The 27,571-nt window shown below is 38.0% G+C and overlaps 1 protein-coding gene across 8 annotated transcripts; it reads right to left on the reverse strand.

Annotated features, from left to right (window-relative positions):
* On the reverse strand, nt 1-26,823 carry ZBTB38 (zinc finger and BTB domain containing 38). Of its 8 annotated transcripts, none has more exons than XM_063338223.1 (5): nt 26,807-26,823; nt 25,904-25,969; nt 25,002-25,138; nt 20,375-20,484; nt 2-6,193 (listed from the first exon to the last, which is right to left on the reverse strand). In XM_063338223.1, exon 5 carries the CDS (start codon nt 6,191-6,193, stop codon nt 2,615-2,617), a length of 3,579 nt encoding a protein of 1,192 aa, XP_063194293.1. In that variant the 5' UTR covers nt 20,375-20,484; nt 25,002-25,138; nt 25,904-25,969; nt 26,807-26,823; the 3' UTR covers nt 2-2,614. The 8 variants fall into 8 exon arrangements, with proteins under 8 accessions (XP_063194298.1, XP_063194297.1, XP_063194299.1 ...); XM_063338224.1 differs by lacking the exon at nt 26,807-26,823 and adding an exon at nt 26,716-26,730; XM_063338222.1 differs by lacking the exon at nt 26,807-26,823 and having other exon boundaries at nt 25,002-25,431; nt 25,904-26,119.
* Between the last annotated feature and the right edge of the window lie 748 nt (nt 26,824-27,571).

Raw genomic sequence — 27,571 nt, forward strand, 5'->3', positions numbered from 1 at the left:
GCCAGGAGAGCCCATCACTTCCCTTGAGCTCCGATGTGTTCTCGATCCACTGTTCTGACCTTAACGAAGGGAACATTTGGTAACTGTGTTGCTTAATCTTCTAACAAAATAACTATTAGAAGATACGTATCTCTGGATCTTATAGATTATGTAAGTATTAACATAACTTAAAAAATGGAGAGACTTACAGAAAAATAGGAAGATGTTATTTTAATTAAGCAAAAACAGAGTTATAATCACTCTTTCTAAAAATAAAATTAGACTCTTTATCAATCCTTAACATCTGCATTTAATATTTTCTTCTAAACAAAAATACAGATGCGATTATGTAGCAAATTACAGTCTTTGACAACGTATAGTATTTACCTTCTCTTACACTTACTTTAATTCTAATTTGGTCATTAATACTTGACTCATTACTGCAACGTGTAACTTGTAGTAAAAGTGCCACAATTGAACTATAAACATGACATTGCCATCTTAAAACTGCTTTGCTATAAACTGTAGAGAATATACAGAGTTACAAAGTCATTGTGTTTTTATCAAAATATACAAAGCCCCCCCAAACCTAACACAAGCTATCAATATTTTTCTTAAGAACTATACAGTTATATAAAATATTTGTAAAATTATCTTTATATTTATAAATATTCTACCTTATTTGCTTTGGTCTATAATTATCATACAAGTCCACTTAGAAGTTATCTTTGTGTACTTTCTTTGAAACATCATCATACTTTCCTGTGTTTATTCTTCTATTATCCTTATTTAAATGTAACCAAAGCTGCCATGAAACCAAAATTTCTCAAGGGGTTCACAGCATTCACCGATGATGGAATAAATAAGTGGACTGTATTATTACTTCAATCAATACTGTATACTCATTTCAACTGGTAGTTTTATTGTACCCAAGCTATAGTTTCCTTTAAAATATTCAAGACGACAAAGTAAGTAAACAAACTGTGTACTATATTTGCACGTACAATGAATTTAAGGTTCACTAACCTTCGTCCTGACTTAATTATTTATCACTTCATGGAGATGAACCTACATGACTAATTGGAAACGCAGATACAGTACAACAGAGCCCTATCTCATAAACTGCAACTTGTACACATACACCCTCTTTGACTTTTTTAAAATCTCATAATCTCAGTTACACATTTTCAAAAAATAATATTAATTGTAATGTTTTGGTGGTGTCTTTCAGAAGCCTATTCTGACAATTCTGAGCAAACCGTGAAGCCGTAGGGCTCACTGCAACCCTCTGGTGTGGCAGGATGAGGGAGGCAGAAAGGCCAACGCTTCTTCCTCCAGCAGCCCCTTCCAGGCACCTCTGTGCCATGGGCCGGCTGTGCTGGTCCAAGGGACACTGTAACGAAGCTTGCCTGGGTGAGATGCTGGCATGGTGAGGGGGAATCACTCCGGAGGGATATGCGAAGGTCAGATGCTGTTATTTAAGGCATGGGGATGACAGGGAACCCCACAAACTGGACCTATCCCTGTTAATACATAGGGACTGCCTCAGGGATATACATACATACATATATATATATATATATATGGAAGCAAGAATCTGAGTATTTACCTACTCCTCCCAAAATGAAAATATTTATGGGGAGTTGCTCTGTCGTTTGTTGTCCAGGCATTATTCCAGGATGAGGAAGAAGACTCTGTCTAAAACTCCTCCTCTTCTGCTGAGAACAATGGTATTTCTAAAAGACAGAAGTTGCAGACGCACCAGGAGGTGGACGTCTATATACAGGATTTCTTTAAGCAAGGCTGTTTCACAAGAACAGTTTTCTTTAGACAAATGCACCTGAACAGCTCCGCCAGGCCATTGACATTGGGATTTATGCAGTTTGGAAGACTGGCTGTTGTGAGTTCCACTGAATCTTTATTAAATGTCTCAGAGATATCATAAATCTGGAATACTTTCCACACAAGCACTCAGACTTAACGGTTATTATGGTAACTACAAAACTGAATATGGAAAAGAAAAGAGGTTTAAACTCCTGAATATGTTTTGTAAATGTTGAGTTACAGAAAAGCACGCCAGAACTCAACTGTACTTCAGCATACCCAAGTTCATGAAACATTTCTCACTTTCACTTTAGAATACACTACATTACAATTATTTTGTTTATAAACACATTACTTTTTGTTAAAAAATGCAATATATGGTTTCTGCAGCAAAAATTCCTTCTACATAGTACACTGTGAACCTACGTATTTATTTTGCCTAGAATGATTCTGACTCAAAAACAGCACTGTACAATAGTTCAGTGGCTAGTTTCCTGTAATGCTAAGTAGAAGGGTTTTGGTTGGTCTTTTTTTTTTTTCCTTTTTTCTTTCTCTCTCTCTATATATGTTAGAAGTCTGTTGTGGCAAAAGTATTTTGGGTCTTTCACATTAAGTTTGTATTATTGCAAACGCTAGTTTTTCTTTTCTGTGTTATTTTTACTTCTTTTGCATATATTGATACATTTAGATGAAGAAATTTGATCTTAGTAAATTATTCTAATTTGAGCGGAGAGGCTTTCCCCATTCAATGCATCTATATTTTCTCCAATATATAGTTTTGGATTTTTCTTTGCTTTTGCACAACTGTCACTCAGAGGATAACTTCTGGAGCTACATTTTGTGTATTTTTGACTTCACCTCCTTCTGAGCCAAGGAAATGTGGATTTTCCAAAAGTTTAGTGCTTTCATTGCAAAACTGTTCTTTTCTGTCTTGTGGACCTGGACTTTTGAAGAGATGTTTCTTCTGGTGCATTCCCAGAGCAGCTGCTGTCTTGCAAATTTTGGGGCACTGAAAGCAAGCGTATCCTTTTCCATTATGCTCACGTACATGTCTTTGCTCATGGTTCCTTTTGGTAGAAAGATACAAGAAGCTCTGAAAGCAGAACTGACAGTGGTAGCGTTTTTCTCCAGTATGAATCCTTTCATGTATTTTGAGTGTTTCATTTAAAGTGAATGCCTTATTACAGTATTGGCAGACAAAGTCTTTGACCCCCAGGTGAATACGTTCGTGTTTCTGTAGATTTCCAGGAACTGAGAAACACTTACCACAGGTTTTGCAAGTGTAGGGCTTTTCCCCAGTGTGACACCTCATATGCATTTTTAAAGTGGATGGACTTTGAAATTGTTTTTGGCATAATTCACAAATGTAAGGCTTTGAAGTAGCTACATGCCAATGTACGTGTTCTTGAATTTCTGCAGTGGAAGATTGATCCCTTTCACAGAGCTCACAATGAAGATTAGGCATTTCTGTGTTCTCTTCTTGACTGATTGCCTTCTCCTCAGGAGCATTCCTGAGCGCATACTCTCGACTGCATGTGTTGTGGCTCTCCATAATGGTGTTCTTGCTTCCGTGCTTTTTCCTCCACTTGGTCTTTTTCATTTTTCTTAGCTGTTTGGATTTCTTTTTTGGTTTGTAATTATAATAGGGTCTCCAAGGTTTATCACTGGAGTCCTGGTCACTTACGTCATCACACATTTCTGTCAGCTCCAGGCTTTCTGAGCTGTATAGCCTAGATGGGCTTCTTTCTTTTATCTCCATTTCTGATTCCTCAATTAGATTGTCCTGTTTGGACTCGTGTTTAGATTTTCGTCCCCTTTTACAAAACAGCTTAGACCCTAATATATGTCTTTTTACAATAGCCTCATTACCAATTTTTACTGTTATTTGACAGAGAGGTGCAACGTTGCTGTCAGTAGATGTTCCAGGTAAGGCAGGCTTTGCAATGTACGTTTCAGTTTTACTTGATTCTTGGACAGTATTTGTTGTTTTGCTAGATGAACCTCCAGATCCTGTGACGTGCTGCGTATCCTCAGTTGCTTCTCCTCTGTTGTACAGGAGTGGTTTTTTTTTCTCCTTAATAGGTTTTGATTTTGTAATGCACTTCCCATAATTATCTGACCCATATTTAGAATCATCGCTTACAGACTGAGTAGGTAGATTATTTGAAGATTCTGTCTTATTGTTTTCTACAGAAGTGACTGTTTTACTGTGCATTATTACTGATGAAACTCTGCTACTGTGCATTATAACAGAGGGTGCAGAACTGCTGTAACTGATGACAGAGGTTGAATTTTCATTCACATTGGTTAAAGACACAACTGAGGAATCACACTCCTGAGAACCAGAGTCATTTGCAGCAGTGGAAACTCTTTTTTCAGCTGTGAAAAAGTCCCTCTGCAGGTCAGAATTTAATATACCTACTCCCCAAGAGGAAGAATTCTGAGTTTTCGTGGAAGATGCTGTATCATTACATGAAGATGTATCCAAGGCCAGAGTTCTGTTGCTTGCTATTATATTACTTTGAAAATTCAGTGGTGGTAGCTCAGAGCTAAGGGAACTCGGAATGAAACAGTTAGTAGAAGCAGTTTCATTAACCTGGCTACTTGTTTGAATGTTTTCATATGAAGAATTTCGGTAGGACTTATAAGGTAGTCGCCTGCACTTCATAGGTAAAAGTCGATAAAGTTTGTATGGGTACATACTTGGTTTTAAGCCTCCGTTGGCTGTCTTTTTGTTTACTGAGAGACGATGGTCAATTGCATGGAAAGACTTCTGATGATTTTTTAGGATATAGTAAGTCATAAAAGTCTCCAGACAGAAAATGCACTGATACCGTCTTTCTCCAGTGTGCCAGATCTCATGTCTGGTGCGATACTCAGCTAATGCAAATACTTTATTGCAGTAGTGACAAGGATACGTTCTTCTCCATGAATGCACATTTGCATGTCTTCGAAGACTAGACAATGTTACATAACTACGCTTGCAAACGATGCAAGTGTATAATATCTGCCCATCAACGACTTTAACCAAATGATCCGTTTCTGGTAAAGTGCAGTTTGCATTAGAATAATCAGTGATGCTGTTTTCAGACAACAGAGGTGGCTCTGTGTTTGCATATGAACTTCCATTCCTTCCGTCTGTAGCGGTATAGTTATCTGCAAAGTTTTGTTCATTTCCATTGTGAACCGATAAGGTACTTGATCTCATGCAGACTTGTTCATGACTTTCTAGTATATTTAGATTTGCAAATTGTTTGCTGCAGTATTTGCATATGAAGGTTTCCTGATGCTCTGAATGGAGCTGAAGATGAGTACTGAGTAATGCCCTGTCACTGAATGATTTTGCACAACAGTTACAATTGTAAACAGGTGGAACAGTTGCCACGGATCCAGAGACATTAGCAGAATTGTTTTCCTCTTCTCTGGATAAAGGAATATCTCCTGCTTTATTTTGAGGTTTTGGAAAGGAAGCAATTGTCTGATCAGTAACTGCTTCATGTTGCGCTTCTGTAGTGGTTACTGTAGAGGCCGGTACTTTTGCTACAGCCAAACCAGCACCTTGGGGCTTAAAGGCTGTCTTAGGAGCACTACATGCTTGTTTTCCCGCCTTAATGAGTGGTGTGGCTTGGAGATTTTCATAGTGGTCTTCACCCACCTTGTATGAAGGGCTGCTGTCCTGTTCAGGAAAAGGTGTTGCTTGAAAATTATCTCCCCCAGAAGAAACTGCGTAGGAGTGTTCAGCCAGTGTACTGGCTGGCTCAGCATCTTTGCAAACATCGCTTCTGTCGAGGCTGATGTTGGGAGCTGGTATTGTCTCAGATACCTTTTTAAAGTTTGCCCTCAAATCAAGTGGAGAAAACAAACTGTTTTCTGTTTCAAAAATCGAGAATGCATTTGTAATTCGTGGTCCATTCGTCACAGCGGAGTCTTCATGTCTCTTTTCATGTTTTTCCTCTTTGACAGGCCCCTTTTCATTAATACAGTATGCATAGGGGCAGGGGGAACTTGAAAAATTAACATCTGTAAGATCTTCTAGAAATGATATTCCCAATTTTTTCCCTGCAGCTGCAAGGTCCGTTACAGTCTCCTGCCTCTTAACAACTACTGTGGAACTGTAGATGTAATTCAGTATTTCTGTAAATACTTCAGCTTTGAGATCATCTAACTCCAGTACATGACCTGAAATACAGATAGTACGACTCCAAAAAATGTTTTTAAAGTAAAGGCTTGAAGCTGCCAGTACATTACTATGGGCTTTAAATTTTGTATCTTCCACAATTATGGTGACATCACATAAAATACCCCGAATGCGCTGTTCATTTAAAATGGAAAGTACAGTGTCACTGTGGAAGTCATCCTTGAAATCCTTTGAATGGGACATGACTGTCATCTACAAGAAAAAAAAAAAGAAGGTAATTACATTTAGAAGGCATTTTTCATCCATTTCAGTTACAGATCAAGTTTATAGTTCTGTATTTATTTTTATATATATATATTTATTTAATTTATTAACTTTTAAATTTTAAGAATGAATAAAATTTTGTCATAGCATTTCAGGCTGAAGTCATCTTAGGTTCACTGGTGCCAACAATACCGAAGGTAACCTATGTACAGACCAAAGATGCAGGAACACCAGTAGCTCCTCAGCAGGAGGCAAAAGATCTCTGTGGTCTGTCACCCATCCCGCGCCTTTCACTGGGGAACACAGCCACAAACCTTCTGCTGTGCCAGTGGGTGCATCTGCTCAGGTTCACACCGCATGACTCACTGAACCCTTGAGGTAATTCCCCCAGCATGCAGTTGAGGTATTTGCTAGACATTATGGGGAAGGCTGAATTGTTGTGGTTCTGTGGATACTGAGGACTTTGTTTTCTGAGGCTGTTTGTCAGACAATGACTTTACAGCACAACTGCATTTGATCCCCTTATTAAGCTAATATTTAAATCAGGGATCAGAGATCCCACACAATAAAGTTTCAGCTACAGGATAATGCTTTATAAAAAAATGAATGCACAAGAAACACAATTTTGTAAACAATACCAGAGTAAGTAGAACACTATTTAGGTAAACATAATATTATTTTTTAAATAGTGATTAAATTTTATTAGATAAATAGTTTGCACAATTTAAAATGACTGAAAATTTATAAGTAACTGAATTTATAAATTCAGTGAATTTATAAATTGAATTTATAAATTCAGTGAGTAAAACAAATAGAGAGCAACAGAACATTTTTTCTTCAGTTATAGTTTAGATTTATAGTGTTCACACTTTATAATTTGATAGTGTGTGTGTTCCTAATTTCTACCAAATAATAAGATTTAATTACAATAGTAAATACCATCAAATAACTGCCAATTTATAATGAGGTTTAATGCTGACAAAAAATGTTTAGATTATCCAGGCTGTTACTGTATGAATATACTGGTTTATTTAATTGAGATAAAAGATGAAAAATGTGAATGAAAAACCACACTGAAAAAAATGGATGAATTTGATAGTATACATATGGAGAAAATCTCTGACTTAAGCAGATTATTTTTTTGTTTTGTTCAAATTTAGATCTGTACCATAGAATGAGGTTTGTTCTATTTTTCCATCTCCGAGTAGTGTTTTTAACTACTTGTTATGGTTTGAGGAACCCACAACAATTTATTGTCATGTAGACAATTATCCTCTCACCCAACGACCCCTTCCCACCCAGGAAGGGGAACCAGGAAAAAACAAGGAAACCCGAGGGTTAAGATATAAACATTTAATAGAATAAGACTAGACAATTAACATTAGTAATACTAAAGAACCAATATTGATCCTGAGACCAATATAAAATATACAAGGATTACAGACAGCCCATTCTATCAGCAGGAAGCTGTACACTCCCAGCTGTGGACAGCAAATGTGGGACAGTGCGAACGCTGCGGCTTCAGGAGGAAGAGGAGGGCTCAGGGGTCTGGCACCAGGGCAAGAAGTTCTCGGGATCACAGCCATCAAGGAAGAAAGAGAACTTCTCAGCAAACTTTCTAATTTATATTGAATGTGACATTCATGGTATGAAAGAATCCTGTTGGCCAGCTTGAGTCAAGTGCCCATGTCTCGTTCCTCCTCATCCCTGCACCTGTCTAGCTTGAAAACACTGAGACCTTGGAGCTCACATACCATAGCTGGCTCTAAAGTAAATATTTTCACAAATTCAAACACTGGTGTCTTCTAGAAGTGCAGTTTTCCCAAGCACTAGAAGAGAAATTAGTCCTGTGTTGCTCGAAGCAGGACACAGGGAGAAGCCCTAATTCCTACCTGACCATTCCCAGGCATTTCTGCGATTTATAGCCCATCAATATCCCTTGTGTCTTTGCTGTCACATGGCACTCCAGCCCCTGCCTCCACAGGGATGGCAGACCGAAGGATCTCACTAGCACACCGTCCCACAAACACTTGATGTGCTACCCCCAGGCTTGTCTCTAGCGAGCGTGGTTTCATCCCTTTCCCCCTTCAAATCTAGTTTAAAGCTTTTTCAATGAGCCCTGCCAACTCCTGTGCAAATCTTTTTCTCCCCTTTGAGACCAGTGTATCACGTCTGTCGCCCACAGGCCTGGTGTCATGTAAACCGATCCATGATCAAAAAACCCAAAGTCCTGCCGGTGACAGCAGGCTCAGAGCCAGGTATTGATCTTCCTGTTTCTTCCCTCAGTATACCCTGAAACTGGAGGGACAGAGGAAAACACTACTTGTACTCCTGATCCCTTAACCAGTCGTTCCAAGGCCCTGCAGTCTCTTTTGATTGCCCTCGGACTTCTTGTTGCAACTTCATCGCTGCCTACCTGAAAATGGATAATAATCCGAGGGCCGTAGCAGGGTGAGAAGTTTTCTCGCCTCTACCTGGGCACATGTCCCACAGGTGTGACTTCTAATACAGTCTAATGGCTGAGAATTTTCAATGCACAGAATTCATAAAAATAAAAATTGTGATTCACAAAAAATACCTCTGATGCTTGGATATGCCATGGATGTCAAGAAACGAATTTATCAGTATAACTGCGATAGAAATATAGACGTATATTATTTTGATTATCTGGTCACTCACAGCAGCTGTAAATCCAGATGCATTGTTTCATGCCTTTAAATCTTAAAATTAAGAGTTTATCATGTGTTTATCACACTTGCTTGGCTTAAAATGAGAAATACTTCTTCATTTGGAATAATAACCTGAAATTCACAGTAGTTAGGTATGGTTATCTGCTTTGGCTCAGTATCTGAAAACCCATATATAATTGCAGATAGCTTCTAGTCTATCAAGTCTTCTACAGAAAGAATACTGACAAGAACACTTCTCTTCAAGCAAGCAGCCACCATCCCATAATTGATTCTTTTTTCTCATTGACAATGTCTGAGATTACATCTGACTTGCTCATGTGATGTGGTATTAGAAACCAACTGTCAGACATCAAAAACATTTCACAACAGGAGCCATTGATAGAGTTATTTTCTGAGTATAGGAAATAAATGATGTCAACGCTACCTCCCAGTGAACTGCCCCATAGGAACTCGCCTGTGTTTTTTCTGTTTCTTTATTGGAGACAGCTGGTTTTAGTTCAAAGACACATCATCTGACATACTGTTTGCTGAAAATATCAGACTGCTACTTCTGTACTAAGAGGCATTTATAAGCAAGATCTACAAACCCAAGTGGTTTTAGACCCAAGTCTTGTTATTCAACCAGTTATTTCAAAATTGATTCTCCTAAGGAGAAAAGAGAGCATTTTCAGTTTCTACTTGCCTGTACACAGATTGTCATATTTTGTAGTCTTGGATATTTTCATACACTCAGTAAAACACCAAACTAGACTCCTTGTGTAAAGATAGCAGAAACTATCATTTGCTATTTGGACATTTAATATTTTTGCTGTGGGCTAAACCATCTGCTATGTATCTCATTGCATAGTTACACAGAAAAATTCCAGAGCTAATTGATTTTCAGAGACAACACTTTTTGCTCCTCTGTCTCAACCTATGCATTCCCCAAATAGCCCATTTATTCACGTGTGCAATGATCCTCTACTGCCTGGCTTGTTTCTTGCATTTGTGAAAAATGTGTCTGAAATGCTATAAAATCAGAATGCTCTACCTAGCATACACATAAATGGAATATTTTAGGAATATTTTACATTCCATTTGCAGTTCACACTGCAAAAGGAAAACCTGCTCTTCAGTTTCCAAGGGAGCTCTACTGAGACCAAGATACACAGAGATCAACCTTTTCATACGTATTATTATGATTGTTAAATATTTTTGATTAAAACACTGGAAAGTTCATTTGGAATGTTACTATTCTTCTGTATTATTTTTATTACAGAATTATGGAATAAATTCTAGTATTATTTATAAATGTTGCCCAAAACATATGTAAATACCATTTGATCTATTAAAGGTCAATAAAACTCTTCAGCCTACTAAGCCATCCTTTTTTTGACACAAATATGCGTGTTATTTTGATACTTTTTACTCTCAATCCAGACATAAGTAATTTCTTCAGAATCTGAACAGTACCTTTGTACTGTAACTTCATAGTCTTTGGTGCACCTATAGATAACTTTAGCTTCTGAACAGCAGAATTTTTTGATTGGGAGTTACCTTACTATTTGTAGATTTTCTGCAAAAACAGTAACAAACTTAACCTGTCATTAAAAGGTGTTGAATCACTTTGAGAACTAAGATTTAAATATTCATCTGAAACTTAAGTGTAATGGTCAGCAGGTTGATTAAAGGATAATGTTACCGTTCCTGACATCAACAGAATACCACTCCAGGACAATAGTCTTAAGTGAAAATAAGTAATATCAGAAATTAATGGAAAGATCAGACTGATGCATCCAAACCACTTATGCCTCAAAGATGACGTTGCTAATTAAAAATATCAGCGTATCCAGTTCTACATGGACATTGCAGAAGGAAGAAGCTACTGTTAATTTTTATATTAATATCACTTTGAAGTAAACAAAGAGAAGAAGTTTTACCGGCTGATGAATACCAAATATAACAAATATAGTTGTTTTTACTACCAAAGAGACTGTTGCAATCTAGGAATATTGTTTTTAATTTTTGCTAAACTTTTGAAATCCACTGCCAGGCAAGTATACCCCGTTATGTATGAGAAGAGATTCTTTTATTCCACTTCAGTTGCCTAAATTTGAAAGACAAGCTAGTGGTATCAACGAAAAAAAAACAACAACCCACATTAGAGCCAGCTGCTAGTACCCAGGCAAAATAAAAAACATCTGGATACTTGATAAATTGTAGCAACAGTTCTCCCTCTGTTTTCTTATTCCACGCATTTCTACTGGGATTTTAAAGATGCTAATATTTTCTGGTACTTACCAACATGACACTATGCAAACATGTTCACTCCATAATTTTCTTATGTTCAGTTTCATTCCACTCTATTAACATACTTTGAAGGCTATCTCTGTTCTGTTTCCGGCCTGTTTCCCCAATTGAGAAGGAACATTCATCTGTGTCTAACTCTCTAAAGGGCACTATTTTGTCCTAGAGCAGAAATAGGGCTAGGCATCATGAACCAACAAAACAACAAACAAAAACAAGTACATGCACCCCACATCTCCCCCAGCTATACTATTTTGACCCTTGCCCACCCGGAAACCCACTGTCTAGCCACTACTTTTGTGATGGTGGCTCAGGTTTTTTTTTATGGAATCGCTTCACCAGCCCCATCTGGGCACTATGACTACGCAAGACTGCACTGACGAGGTTCCCTCACTCTTCTTACAACCTCAGGCACACAGGGAAGTTTTAATCATGTCTAATTATGTTTAATAGCTTGCAGTGGCATGCAGCTTAGTGCTCCAGTCTACATGGCTACATGTTATTTCTACAAGTACAGGTATTTTTTTTTCTCTTTTAGACTCTCACTGCTTGCATCCTTCCCTATTAATATAGAATACCTGCATTTTCTATAACAAATAGAAATATAGCCTCATAAGCATTATAGACTTTAAATCATTTTTTTCAGCCTTGCACTGTTTCCTCCTAACTTTTAATTCAGACAGCTGGGGGGGTGGAATTTAGCACAAGAATATTACGTTAGTATTAGCAGATCTCTGAAGCCACCATATTAACCATTCCTTCGGAGCTGTAATTCTTTCCTATTATTAGCATCCCTAACTCGTTCTCTCACTTCCTACTTTACACTTTCTACGATCGTTTCTCATGGAATACCACATGGAAAACAGCCTTTAAACCCTTCTATCAGCCCTCCGAGCAGGCTTATGCTCACTTCGAAAGTCAAGGCGAGCCCCGTCCCTCCAGCAGGGCGCTCCGTCACTGATCTGGCTCTAAAAATAATTAAAAAAAAAAAAAAAAAACAAACAAAAAACGCATCTCCCGCTGCACGTCCGGTTCTTCCCGACGTCCGAAGGTTTCGCCCCTCTGCCCAAGCTGTTAATTACCGGCGCGGCCCCCGGGCCGGGCCCGCTCGGCTCCCTCGCAGCCTCCGCCCGCACGGTGGAGCTGGGGGCTCGCCGGGCGCCCCGTCCCCTCACAGCAGCGGGGTGGGGAGCACAGGCCTTTGCAGCCACATTCTGAACGCGGGCCGCTACCGCGGGGCTCGAATGCGACTGTCTCTAATCCTGTCACGAAATACATAAAATATAAGCTCCTGGATGCGGCACGTTAACGTCAGTATATTTCCCCGTCGCAAAACGCGGCCTCCGAGAGGCGAGGCGTCTGGCGAGCAAGCAGCTCGAAGGCGCTCCCCGCTCACGGGCGGCCACGGCGCTCCGGACGACATTAAACCTCCCACCGAGGAGGCAACGCGTATTAACCTGCAGTGCGATTTTCCCCCGGGAGTCACAGAAACGCTCGAATGTCGGATAACTCACTGGTTTTGAGCTACCTGGCGGTCAAGCCCCCGCCTGGGGGGTTTCCTCCGGCGGCGGCGGCTCAGCGGGCGGCTGCGCGGGTTGAGGGGACAGGTGCCATCTTCCCGGCGGCGCGCGGCCCGCCCGCCCCGCCGCAGCGCGCAGCCGGCGGCCCGCGGGGGCAGCCGCCATTTTGCTGCGATCGTGCCCGGGAAGCGGGGTCGGCCGCGGCCTGTGGGACGGGGGTGGGCCCGGCGGGCCCGCACCCCTCCGCCGTCGCCGCGCGGTTTGCCGTGGGCTTATCTTGCACCAAATGCCTTGTGCTTAATTAACAGGGCCCGCTGGGGTATTTCGCGTATCAGCCAGGTTGTTTACGTGCCAGGACTGTAAATTTGGAAAGATGAGGAAATGCAGCGCTCCCCGTATCCAGCCCCTCGCTGCGTGTCCATCGGTGCAGTTTTGTCCACGCCATTTCGAATGCCTCTCAAACCTAACAAAGCATTGCCTTACTCTCCCTCAAAGCCTTTCTCATATGAAGAAAGAGAAAGCGTTTATGGAGATCCAGATTTCTGCCCATAACTTCTACGACTGCCTGCTAAAAAGGAGGGATTAAATATCTCCTTCAAAAAATAATATCTGAAATAAATTACATTTGGTTACTGAAGTATAGTCACCTTATTTTCCTTATCTGATTTTAGTAATAATTTTTTTTAAGCATATGTAGAAACTCATCCAGTATCATGAGGATGTTTATTTTAAGCAGGAGTCTCACTCTCTAATTTTGGTTACTTCAGGTTATTTACTGCCTCAGGACTCAAGTGCAACAATACTATTAGTGCTTCATAAGCACTAACAAACGCTTACCTAGATAAGGAAGGAAGTAGCCTGACTTCATTTAGCCAGATGCTCCAATATATTCGGCACAGTCTTCCTATATATTCTCTCTGTCTCTGCCTCTCACTTCAAACAGTCAGTAAAACCTGTTTTCCCAGTACTTGGGACTGTGAAGCTCGGAGAAAAACTGGGCTTTGAGACAGGTGGAAAACAGCGTTAGAAAAATGGACAATTTGCTTTTGTCTTAAAGCTTGCTCGAAAATATTGATTTTGCCCAAGGCTAATCTGTGTTTATTTTTACAAGCTATTGTGTATGAGGTCTTATTGGACAGTTACTTTGTTTTCAAATCTTAAGCCTATGCATTAGAGGCACTGAATCGTAGGAACTGATTCATTTTAGACAAAAAAAATAAATCCAGAAGCATGAACTATTTAAACATTGTCACCCTCGATGGGCCTGGAAGTTAGAACTTTGCTAGACCCCCTTCATGATAAACGCTGCTCATCATCCGATGAAACTATTTAATATCAGCTTAAGGTATACAATCTATTATAAGGAGGGGAGGTCTTTTTTGCAGCATTCTGTCTTGGAACTATCATATGCTTTGCTCGTTGTTTAAAAGCTGTGGAAAAAAAATTTCTTCTTGTCAGGAAATTCTCATCATTTCAGTGACTGATCAATACATCCCTCTTCTTTCACCATTTTACACAATCCACATTAAAAGATCATTTTAGAAATACTAAACATTACTAAACATCTCTGTGGAGAGCTTAATTACTGCTTCTGGAACACTGGAATTCTTATAAATAAGATCACCTACTAAAGCAATGAGTATCTTTTTAGTTTAGGACTCTCTGCTACCAAAAAATGGTTTCTTTCATCTCATGACAAACTGAGCTGTTCTTACCAGTAGCTGTTTACCAACAGCTACGGGAGGTGGAACAAATGGCTGAAGAACACAGCAATATTGATTGCGAAAGCAAAGTGCATCCCAAAGTTTTCACAACCTTCTTTTTTATTCCAACCTACATAACTGAGAACCAAAGTTTCATACTCATATGTCAGTTACTTTTAATCTTTAACTTTTTCTATTGCTTATTTACTATTGTTTCTTTATTATTGTTGTAGGTGCATATATACATATTAATGTCTTAATGAAGATTGCTGACACAAGTGCCTTAAGAAGTATTTGTGACAAATGTGTTGTCAGTAACAATACAATAATATGGATTAAATTAAACCTGTTGTAATCCTTTAAAAGAAAGAAATGCAGTACTGAACAACAATAAACACAAGCATCTTTTTAGATCACATGAAACAAATTTAAGGAAGATTAGGTTATAAATTCCCTCTAAATCTTATTTAAAATTGATTATTTTAAATTGTTTTGAAAATCAGATGCATAACCATCATTTTTATGGCAGATACCCCCAACTTAGAGATGTTAATTTATTTGTACTTGACTATTTGATGCTCCGTCAGTCTTAAGATCTATAGACAACGTAACAGATTTGGAGAAAATGGATTCATTTTTTCTTTCTCTTTTTTTTGTTTGTTTAATTGATAGGGTGTTTTCTTAAGGCAACTTCAGCTCATCAACTAAAAAAAGAATCACCTTTTCTGTGACTAATACTGTAATAGAAGGTACTAATTTCCATATATATATAATTTGAGCTATTTGGAATTCACAGTCCCATCAGCTCCTTGTGCAATAAAAACATTCTTCAGAGTAAGGAATTCTTTATAAGGCCATCTTGGCTGCACCCAAGATTTTACTTTCTCATTATAACGTTTCAGGTATAATCAATTGCATGCAAAGAAAATGGAGGAACTGGTGCTGGAGTCAAACCTATGTGAATGGACTACATTGATATTTGTGAGAAGTTGGACAAGATTTATCTGCATTTGCAGTCCTGATTTCAGGGTGTAAGCCACAATACAACTTATGTACTACACTAGCAATCTTGCTAGTGTACGTGTACCAATTCCCATTAAACATATAAATGACTGCACCTAACATTGCACAAATATTATGTTCTTTTTAAATAGAAGTCCAAGTAGTTTAGCAGTGGATTACTTCTTATATGGTAAAATGTCAAGGTATAGAGAATATTGTCAGCAAACATTTACTTCTTTAAAATGTATAAGAAAGGTTCCAAGTTTTTTTTGTTTTGGGTTTGGGTTTTTTTTCCCTTGTTCCAAGTTTACTGAAGTGGTGGTGTTTGGATGCTTTGCTGAAGTCTGATAATCTCACTTCTGCAACTCATGGCACGTGGTATTCTTTCCTTAAGAGTATTTCAGACTGCCTAGGAAAAAAATGTTCCAATGTTCCTCTGTAGCCAAGCAGTTTCAGTTCTTAAACAGCAACAGGAAACAACATATATAGCATTACCAACTCTTGCAAATTCCTCACGAGTGACAGGATTTTGGCCAGGGCTTGGCGCATTTCCTTCTCAGTACCTAGAGCAGGCCAGCATATCCATGAAAAAAAATGCTTGGATGGACATTCTTCTTCATTGCTCTCACTGCTGAGGTCAAAGCAGCCAGTGGTGCTGCTGAGGAGAGCACAGCTCCTCTTCACCCCTCAGGCAGACCAACACTTCACTCAGAAATGGGGCACAAGATGGGGCCAGCAGCCCAAAGTGGCTTCACTCCCCTTTCTGTACCATGAGCAGGGGAAAGGGTTCCTTTGCGTAACCCTTTGCCTCTCCTCAAGCATCAAGGGGAGGGAGAGGAAGGGAGAAGAACCACAGTTATGGAGACCTGCAGCAGCTGCCTGCTCCTCCAAGTCCAGTTGAGAGGAGAGCACCCTGGCAGAACGCATTTGGCTCTCAGGCTCTGTGAGCTGGGCGTATGCACCAAAGAAAGTCTTTCTCCAAGGTATGTTGCCTTCTTACAATTTAGGCACGGCCTAATCTGACTCCCATTAACACCAAACAGAACACATACAAGCAATTTTTAAAGGTATAACTATACCTTTGTCTCTCCACCAGTCTAAAAAAGAAAATGAAGCAACAGCAATAGCTGACATAAATCCAAATTCTTCTTTTGCAGAAAATATAAAAGCTTGTGTTGTACTGCTACTAGGAATCAGCTGACTTTACATCTTGCTATCTCTGAACAATCTCAGTATTATTTTCCATTTAAGTCTTTCATTTTTTTATGTGCTGCTGACAAGCCACTTTCTAGCCTCCTACACTTATGGGACACATCACAGTCCTTAGCTAGCGTAGATCAATTGCAATCATGAAGCTATGTTTACAGACAGAGTGACAACAACAGACATTTTTCTGTTGTTGACTGTTGTCAAATGTAGTAATTTATATATTTGAATAGCTTTAAGCAAAAGTAGCAAATCAAACGTTTAATTTTTGTTCATTTTGGACAATTACTGTGTGGTATTGTGTTGCCCATTCAGTTATCAGAAAGGCAAAATAAAAGTCCTGAACCCAGCCTCTCATTTTCCAATCTTCAGAAGAAACATCCTTTGACTACCTGAACCCACATCCCCAAGAGCAGCAGCCAAGCTGCATGCTCAGGGGCCACTCTTACTTGCAGTGAGGTGTGCTGGGGGCCAGGCCAGTGCAGACATTCTTGCCCTTTACTACAGCTGATGTAGGAAATGATGCTAGACTGAAAATAGAGCTAAATCACTTCCCCTGGAAACAGGTTGGTCTGCTAGATGGCGGGACACAGCCGTTTTGAAAGCTAGAATTGGTCTTCAAGTTGTTAACTGACCACCAGTGATCTCCAGTATTCCTTAAAGCATTGCAAAATATTTTTATGGTTTTGCTGTTACATTGGTAAACTTTAGCATGACAAAAACAATGCCCAAGTGATAGCTGTTCCTCTGAATCATCTTTAGTGTGTCCATTTATTATGACAACTTATTTGGCACACAATAGCTTTGTCTGTATGCTCATAAATAGTCTTATCCTCCATTTTGTGCTGATCTAAATGGCCCAGCCCAAGCCCTACTCCTCCTCTTCCATCCTGCTGCACATTCCAACCTAAAAGCTGCAGCAGGGCCTCTGCTTGGGCGATGGAGAAGGACTGTAGCAAAAGCAGGTGGCAGCAAGGAGAAATTTTGACGGCTCCAGCTCTGGTTCATGCTGCATCCTCTGCCACCCATGTGAATTGCCCCAGACACAAACCCTGGCCTGACGGTGAGCTCAGATGGGGGGCAACGACTAATAAAAAGAAAAAAAGCGGTTGACTTGCACCTCCCTAATAATTTCCCAAACTCTTATTTGCTCAAAAGCCTTAAGAGTGTTGTAGCACATGGTGGTATATAACAACACTGTTTACGGTTCAGGATCGTGAAAAGATTCATGTGTTCAAACTATGTGGAATTAATACTAGATTCTGGTACACTTGACTGTGGAGAGTTACGGAAATGTTTAACATTGTCAGGATAATTTGCTAAATCTCATTGTTATGTATGAAGCCTTCTCTCTTATTGTACACTCCAAAAAAGTCAATGGGAATCTTTTCATTGATTTCAAGGGGGTTTTAATTAGGCTACTGGTCATATAAACAACTTCTCAGATTACACAAAGGGAATATAAACTCAGGATGCGCAGGTTCCCATTATTTCCGTCTTTTTAATGATTAGCATTTTAGACTTATTTCTTAAAGATATATTATCTTGGGATAACATAGTTAACCCGAAGGGTTTTATGCAATTTTCATTTTATATACAGATTAATACTTTAAGAAGAAAGGCCAAAAATAACCTGGACATAAACTTGCTGAAGTCAGTAAACAAATTTGTCGAAACTGATTTTAGATATCTGAGCTTCTTTTAAATCCAAAAATATAAACCAAAATAGTACTATACAAAGACTTGCATAGAAAGTGTGAGTACTGCCTAAATACTGCATCCAAATCTTGTTCTGAAAGTCCATGAAAAACTGTCATTTTGACTTCTTCTACAGCTTTTTCTCCCCCACCACCATTTTCTGTTGTTGACTGTTAGAAGGCAACACTTGGTCATGTTTCTTTGGTTGAATACATTGGATAGAATGAGAGCACTACAAGCGACATCAGTTTCGTTTTTATTTAGTGGCTTTAGTTTGTCGCTGTGTGAAACAGTATAATCATACTTGCTTCTGAATGCTGGTATAAGACTGAAATTTAGAATGCCTGAGCATTTCCAAAAGACACCGTAAATCTTCATTTCCGTACATATTTTGTTGTATTAAAGCAGTGCAATAAGTATTCAGAATCTTGGAGAAAGGTTTCAATTTGCAGACCAAGCCTATCATGACAGTTTTGTCCAGTTACTGCAAGTCCAATTTAAAGCGTAATGAAAAAAAATATCACAAGAGAAATTTCCGTTGAAAACATGAGGTTTTTAGGTTAAAACCTTTGACTATTAAGAATCCACATTGGGCCATGCCCAGAAATCTTTTTATATGGTGATTTTCAAGATGCATGCATTATTGTGAGCACATGGTATGTAAATGCATTGGGCTGCTTAACAAGCATTCACTGACACACATCTGCAGCTTTGCTAATGTACCTTTTATTCGTATGTGGTTGCCAAGGAAACAGGTTATGGCCCAGTATTCTACCTAAAATATACTGAGCAAGTGTTCTATGATAATTCACTTGAAATAGGTACCAGTTAGATTTTGTAGCCCGTGCTTCTGTAAGTCCAGGTAACCCGAATTTATCTAATTTTAATGTTTCGCTGATTAGTTTAAATCACCAATGCCATCTTATTGTCTTTGAAAATCCATTGCCATTTTGTACATCATACAACATTGCATATTAAAAGTAAAACTTAAATACAGAAAACATTTTGAGATATTCTAGGAATTGAAGAGGCTTTGTGTTGTTTTTTTGGGGTTTTTTTTGCGTTGTTTTTTTTTTTTTTTTAAATTTAGTTCCTTATTTTACGTTCTGCGTGGCAGCCCTAATTAATTATTTCTACATAGAGATATCCCAGCATTAGTGACTATGATGCAACAAACCATTTCCTACAGAAATTTGTGCAAGTACTGCTGCTGAAATCAATGAAACTACTCCCTTTCTACAATGCCAATTATAGTCTATGATACAAAGAACCAAGTTCAAAATTAATGAATTTATCAAGTTTTCACTGATTCTTTCATTCATTACATATATATCTCAAATCTAAAGCACAGATGCCAGACATACTTATTTTAACCAATACGATTATTTCACATGCACAGTAAGAAGGAAAATACTAATATTTGAAAAAGCTATGCAAAATGTGAAACTCTTATTTTTAAACATCCTGATTATTTACCACAATAATATACTTGAATTTACAAAGTGCACTTTGCAAATCACGATTCAAGAGGGTTTTTTACTACCCCTGACTATCGTCATATATGAAGGTAGAGATTAGATGAACTATATACAGCCTAACCAAACCAACAAAATTAGAAATGGGCATTGGGACTAAGAGAGTTCCTCTACCCTTATTGTATGGCACAGATTTGTAATGAACACTAGTGACTGGGATCCGGAGTCAACATTCTGGCAAGCTCAGGAGGTTTGCTTGCCCGCCAATATGTTCGGCTTGTACAGATCATTGGAGGCTATAACAACCTGTTTCAAAGATCTATTCTGCCTGATTTTGTTTGTCCAGCCTCTACGGCAATAAAAATCCAGCGAGAGCAGGAAAAATCCAACAATATTGACATGGAAGAGAGCAATGCGATACCATAGCGAGATCAACACTTACATGATTATAAAAAAAGGTAGAACTTTAACTGAAAAAAAAAATATCGTGTAATGCACTGGTTTTAAAGTGTTAGATACTTTAGCACAATTTCTATGTGAGTTTTAAAGAGATTTCAGCTTTCTATAATCACTCCATAAACTTACCCACCTAAAATCACGTTGTTCTTCTCTTAGAGTCTTTTAAAAGTGGTATCGACAGGTATTTTCGGCAAAACCATCTCAGTAATTTTGGGAACTCTGTGGCTACTGTGTATCAGCCTGCAAATGGGAAAATCCAAATTTAATCATTAAATTATTAGACAAGTACTAATTTACAGATACATTGTGTAATTCATTGGAATTTTTCCTGGAGTGCTATAGGACTCCAAATCTACATCTGGGAGGCTTACAACACACCAGCAATAAAACAGTACCATTAACCAAGCTATTGTGAATACTGCTTCTGTCTGCATTCTTTTATTATGGTTTAACCTGTGTAGTGCAAACTGGACATAATGCTTCATAATATGTTCTAGACAGACATGTATGGACGTTTTCAAGTCTAACATAATTTTTCATTGGGGTCACTGGAAAAATTAGACTAAAAATAATCCTTAGCTCCACTTCCCTTCTCCCATCTCAACTATATCCAAATTATTCCTCACAGATTTACCTAGTAAGACATCAAATAATGGAGGGTTCACAGCTTCCTCAGTTAGTCTGGTCGCGAGTTTCACAAGGTAAAGTCAGTGGAAAACAATTGTATTTTAAGATTAGCTTCACCTTTTGCCAGTTTAGAAAACAAATCATGGTACAAGAAGAAACAAGCATCATTACTAGTCAGTTCCCTTGACGCCACATAAACTGCTGAAATCAATTACAAGTTATCTTTTATCATAAAAGCCTCCATGGTTGGGGTTTTTTTGCAGTCTTTCAAAAGGCCTTTGCTTTCTCCTCTTTCTATTCTGACACTTTTCTTTTGGTCTCTTTTGTCACAGATATCACCACAGTATCTGTGATAATGACATTTCTAGGCAACTCTTGTTCTCTGGAATACACTTTCTGTATCTCTCTACTTAAATAATTATCCGTCATTTTCAAACATCCTGATTATATGTTATAATGTATCACACATCCTAATAAGCTTATCAAGTAATACTGTAAAAATTATTCAGAACAGGGCTTTGTTTCAAAGATACTAAACAAAATTAGATTGTTCCATAGAGCAACTGCAAAATCTTACGGATAAGGCCTTATGACTCAGCTGATAGGCATTTATATAGCAGCAATTAAGAATACATAGATCCATCTCCCATTTGCAAATATACCATATACTTTTATAAATAACATTACACAGGAAATACAGGATCCATTACTTTGGCTTTAAAAGGCAAGAAGGTGAGCTCATTTTTTTTGTTGGTTTAGCTGAGTATGTTTTTAACGTATGTTGATTTCAATAAGTATTCTGTAGCTCACATCTGCCGTAACAAAGGCCAGAATGAAAGAAAATTGCATTAAGCCATTATTATTACTTCAAATACCAGTAAAGTCATATTCGCAAATGACTGTGAAATATTACGGTGAATGGGAAGCTTCAGCGTCACATTTGGATGATTACAGCAGTAAAAGATCTTACCAAAGCTAGAGAATTCCCAATTTCGATAATACTAGAATTCAAATGTAATATTATACATAATAAAGCCCTTTTAAAACATAATAAGGCAATTCACATGATAAAGTACAACAGACAGTAGATGCCCCAAAAGGGTTAATTGGTACCTGTTCACTACTATGAGAGTCTGTCTAATAGTCTGACAAATATTATCTGAACATGGATAGTTTCACAGTGAGAGACCTGCAGTTTCAAATCAAAATGAAGTTTAGAGGCAGAAGTAACCTTCATCAGAAAGGTCACTGAAAAGCAAGCAGAATAGTGTCTGAGTGAATGATTTTTAGTTTGATTTCATTTTTACTCATGTGTTGTATAGATTTTCTGTTGGGCACAAATGGAATTTGCATGGATAAAAGAACACATCTAAATTATAAAAGGAAGGACTCAGTATCAACAATTAGCCTTCTATGATAAAACTGAAAAAAAAAAAAAAAAAAAAAAGGCCTGACCCCCCCCAACAATAACATTTGCCGGCTGTGCTGGAGGTGTGAAAAACTGCACCTGCTCCTGCGTGCCCCGGTTAGCTCCCTTGGCCAAAGAGAATAAAACGGATGAAGTTTACACAAGATTTCTTATGGCACCTTTGGCTATAAGATTTGACACTGCATTAGCTAGATATAACTACCATTAAAATACATACAGCAACCCACGTATAATAGTCAAACTGGAAGCAGCTTGCTAATTGCTAGACTCCTACTTAATAAATAAATCAGTTTCTTTAGCTAGAAGAAATTACTGTTCACAGGCTGCCAATGAGTTTTTCCAGACTCATGAAAGCACTTGAGTTCAGTCATATTAATTACAAGAGGACTTGCACCCCCGAACAAAAGAGCAAATTTGCAAATGGATTTAAAACAACCATAGCGAAGCATGCTCATGTAACGGAGCTAGCCTTTCTTTAAATGCCTTGAGAGGGTATGTTTGAACACAAAGACTAATAAAAACAGTTTATCGCTAAGTGCCCCATCTTTTCTAAAGATACATACCAGCGGCAATAAATAGATTGCTTCTACATAGCGTTTGCTCAGCAACTTCCTTTAAAAATAACCACACAAGAAATAAAGAAAGAAATGCAGTTTTGATAACTATATGTAATGGCGCACTCCATATTAACATTTCAGACAGGAAAATAATCAGCAGAAGCAAGCTACTGGAGATAAATCAAATTACAAAAAAATGCAAACTTTAATATGTCACTTGAGAGATTCTGTTTATTACGTTTTCAGTTCTGCTTCTTTAGGTGGAACAGGGGAATATTGCACTGCGTCAAACTAATCTCGTAATTATGAATCAAATGGTTTTATTATTATTAAGCATCGGCCTGTCAAGATAGATGACAAGTCATATTCCTGAACAGTTATACTCTGTTTATTTGGAACGCACTGAACTGCTACATTTAGGAATAAATGAGCATTAGTTTGATATTACTGACACTGTCAAGGCTATTATTGATAATGTCTGTGCTTCTAAATACGTTCTCTGCATTAATTTTCAGTGCTGGGTCCTCATCCACGCAAAATATACTTAGTCATTTTAAAGTCAAGGACATGAAGGGAAAATGGCTACCGTGCTGCAAAAGTCTCATTGCAGTAGTGAGAATTTCTCAAGTCACGTACAAAGGAGATTCACAAGGAGATACACTACGTTATAAGCTCAGTGGAGACATTTAGTAACATCCGATTCTGTATAAGCAGTTACCTGTGGTACACGTAAGATTTGACTTTACTGATACTGTTAAAAATATTAGCTAAAAATAGAAATAAGGAATTATAATACTTAAATTTTGCAAGATCTATAAGGTCTGAAAATTACCGCAGACCACAAGTGAGCTTATTCTATAAAGGCTTGTTTAAGATCCGACAGAAGTTTTTTTCCAGTATGTTTAAACACAGTTCTTTACCTGAACTTCAGAATTGGTCCACTCTTTAAAGAAAGGTTTATTAGCATTACTGTGGCTGAATACAGCAAGGGTGAAAGAAGGTTTAAACATACTTCTGATTCTCTACATTTCTCAGCTGCTAAATATTTCAGTGATACTTTTATACTTGTAATAATGAAACTATCACTTTATATACACGCAGTACAAACCTTGACCTACATGCAAGACTAGGCTAAATTAAAAAAAGAACCCGGGGTACGTTTCTGGAAACAACCAATGCAAAACAGGAATAAAGCAGTTTTTTTGTTGTGTACAGCTTTATAAACATGGCATCGTTTAAGAAATGATAGCCGCGTGGAAACATAAAATGAGATCAGATTCTTGTTTAGAACTGAAAGGAAACAACTGCAGAATTTCCATTTGCATTGTGATATTGCTATTAAAGAGAATAACATCTTTCTACGTCTCTACTATTGCACCTTTTAAAAGGATTTGGTTGCCAAGGAAACTGGTTCTGGCCCAGTATTAATCTGAAACAAACACATTACAAAAGTTGGTATAAGTAATACAATACTCATAATTCTTTTTATTCTTAAGGCTCAAATTCAGGTTTTTATACCTAAGGATGTTAAGTTTTTGTTTCATAACCTTGTTTGTGTGGAGTAAAACACATTTCAGTGAACTGATACTCAGTTTAAGCTGACAGGGCCATCTATATCAATCTCTCTCTTTAAAGTCCTTCTACCTTAAAATAAAAAGAAATACTGCAGGTTTAGGTTTGTAGCCAATATTGAAAATATAAGCATTAAAGCATATTAATCTTTATTAAAGATTTCGCACAAAACACAAAACCGCTTACGACAGAATTTAAATATTTTTCATTTTTCTTACCTACCTCAATTTTTATTTTTGCATTTTAACTACAAGCTTAGTAATGCTTATAGTCAGCTTTAAAATGTGATTGAATCAATAGGGTTTTCAAAAATTCTTTTGTTGCATAAGCGTTGCCACGCCCTTAGTACATATGATTATTTTAACAGACATGATTGCTCTACTTTCACAATAGATCTTTTAAAAACAGATAAGAACAATTGTCATGCCAATATGTGAAGCCAACAATTTAAATTAGGTTGTTTTCATTAACAGTTTAATACACTTTTTAACTGAAAGCTACATTCCAAAGCCCATTTCATGTTCTTGCAACACTGACCAAGAAATCAGTAAAACATGCAAATCTCAACCTACCTGCGTGTACCACTTAGTGCAGTGTTAGCATGGCAATGCACCCAGCCATTTTTAAGTAAAGCAATGGAGATAAGTTCTGTTCTTGGTCTTCTTGGTGATTTTTTAGAAGCAGTTGTCAAAAATCAGATGGGAAGCAGCTTGAATAGACCGTGATCAGGAGAACCGAGTTTATCAACAGGGAAAGCAGGAGTGGGAAAAAAAAATGTCCTCATTCAAGGTTTTCCGAAACTGCAACACAAGGTTGTTTTTTTTTTTTTTCTCCTCCTCAGAGAGTTCAAAGCTTGAAGCTGACCACTGCAAAGGCCACTTGTCACATTTACTGAAAATCAGCCTATTGATATCACAGCTGAAAATATAAACTCGACAACCAAAGCCCATTGCACAACGTGGACTGCGTAAGAGTTAAAAATAGATTCGACGTGCCTCCTACCTGCATAATAAATATGTAAGTTTCAAGTGCTTTAATTCGATATTCACATTAATTAACAATACAATATACATTATTTAAACTACAGTAAACACAAGAAGAAAAAGGGTGACACCATCTGGAAGCACAGTTTGCTTTTTTTTTTTTTCCCCCCTTTCCAAGGGCTAATAATGTAGTTTGAATGTGATGACAAGCTAACAGCTCACCACATTGCAAATGAAAAAAGAATTCTTAAGGTGATGCTGAAATATCTAAGCCTGTAATGAAGCAAACCCCGGTCTTCACTACTGCATGACATGGCACACAGACCATTTACATACTCACATTTGAGATACTAGGCACAGTATAATGAATTCAATACACAGCATGCACACAGCACAAGCAACGTTAATCCTGCCTGCCATTTTAGGCTTGCAGGAGTAAGATACATACTGCAGCACAGCTCTGGTAAGGGAGGAGGCAAGGGACAGCTCACCTTAAATGCAGTATCTGATTAATGTTGTAAGTGACATTGCGTATCGGCTACAGAGTCTTGGTTCAACTGGGTGGGAGGGAACAAAGAAAATTGTCATCAACTGGTGATGCAAGATGAGCTCCAGTCACTAACACTGTTAGCGAACTCCAAAATCTACAATACAGTAGTAGGCATTTCAAACTCTTATCAAAATCTGCCAGTGCAATGGCTGAGTCCGCCTGCCGAGGAAAACAAAACAATCTTCTTGCTTATTGAAGAAACGCTGGATTGACTACGGTAACATCCTCTTGATGCAGAAAGATTTCATGTCGCACATATTAAATCCTGGATGCATTTGCTGTGCTTTCCTAATTTTTAAGTCTCAGAATCCAAAAATGAAATAAAAAGACAATGATAGCAAAAATAGCATAACTAAAGGTCTAATGTTCATACAAATAAAACATTTCTTTTTCTTTCCTTTCTGTTTTCTCTCTTTTACAGCCCATCAAAATCCTGAGCAGTATTGACAAACCACACGAGCACAGGGTCTGACTGCATGATCAGCTGTCTGTGTCTACGCTACACCCTGTTAACCACAAGCAGTGTTAGAGCTAAATATATCTGCAATGCAGAAACGGTAGGTGCTATGTGGTATACAATTCTGCTTAATTATAAAATATTTTTCTATCCTCAGATATAACAAATAAAAGAAAATTTCGTGCTGATCTCTCTCAGGCACGCTATCTGTCAGACGTACAGAACATAAAAGCTATCCTAAGTATACTGACCTAGATAGCACTAAGAAGACTTAAGCAGCGTACAAGCATACTCACTGTCAAACCAAGGAAAACGAAACAATGATTGTCTAATCAAACTGAAAGCAACAACTCACTACCACAGTATGAATTCCAAAATGCTACGTACTGTATATGCACATCTCATGTTATTGGAAGATGCAAAGCTCCTTTGTTTTTTTTTTTTTTTTTCTCGGAGGCTTTTCTTAGCTACGGTTGCACAATGACATTCTGACATCATGGAGGTCAATGCAGATACTAAAGTGCTGTCGTCTTTAAGAAAAAAATAATTTTGAAATACTAAACCACAGCTGCAAAAATAATAATAATATTATTAAAAATCTCACATCACCTACTTAACATCTTTGTGTTACCTTCTAAGATTAATAGTATGCACATTGTTCAGCCGCATACGTTAAATTGGTATCACCCTCTGCAGAGACTGCAAGAGTAATTGTGGGAATTAGATTTTTATAAATAAGCGTTAAAAAAGGCTTATTTTCTGGAAAACTTCAAAATACAAGAAAATATTTTGCATATATAATGAAAGATATACGGGGGAAAAAAGCATTAAAAACTGATAATCTGAATTGTTTTTTAAATGCCTAATAAGCAAAACTGGGTTGTTTTTTTTTCATTGTCACTGTGTCTCCAAAGGGAGAATGAGGGAACCATGCCGCAGTTTACCATAACCTGAATTACCTTCCCAGAAGGCTAAACCATCAGGTGAGGTAAAACAAACCATAAGATCTACCTGTTCAGAGAGCAGAATCCCACACGCACTATTTCAGTGACTTCTCACAGCTTTCTATCTCTCTACCCGCAAATACCACAAGCTGATACCCAACACATGAAGAGAATTGTGAAGATTAACGTGCTAGCTCTGAAAATATTT

The sequence above is a fragment of the Chroicocephalus ridibundus genome, chromosome 6 (assembly GCF_963924245.1).
Source record: "Chroicocephalus ridibundus chromosome 6, bChrRid1.1, whole genome shotgun sequence".
Lineage (NCBI taxonomy): Eukaryota > Metazoa > Chordata > Aves > Charadriiformes > Laridae > Chroicocephalus > Chroicocephalus ridibundus.

Excerpts from the sequence above, each read along its gene's own strand:
- ZBTB38 (XM_063338228.1), bottom strand. The coding sequence starts at position 6,193 with ATGACAGTCATGTCCCATTCAAAGGATTTCAAGGATGACTTCCACAGT.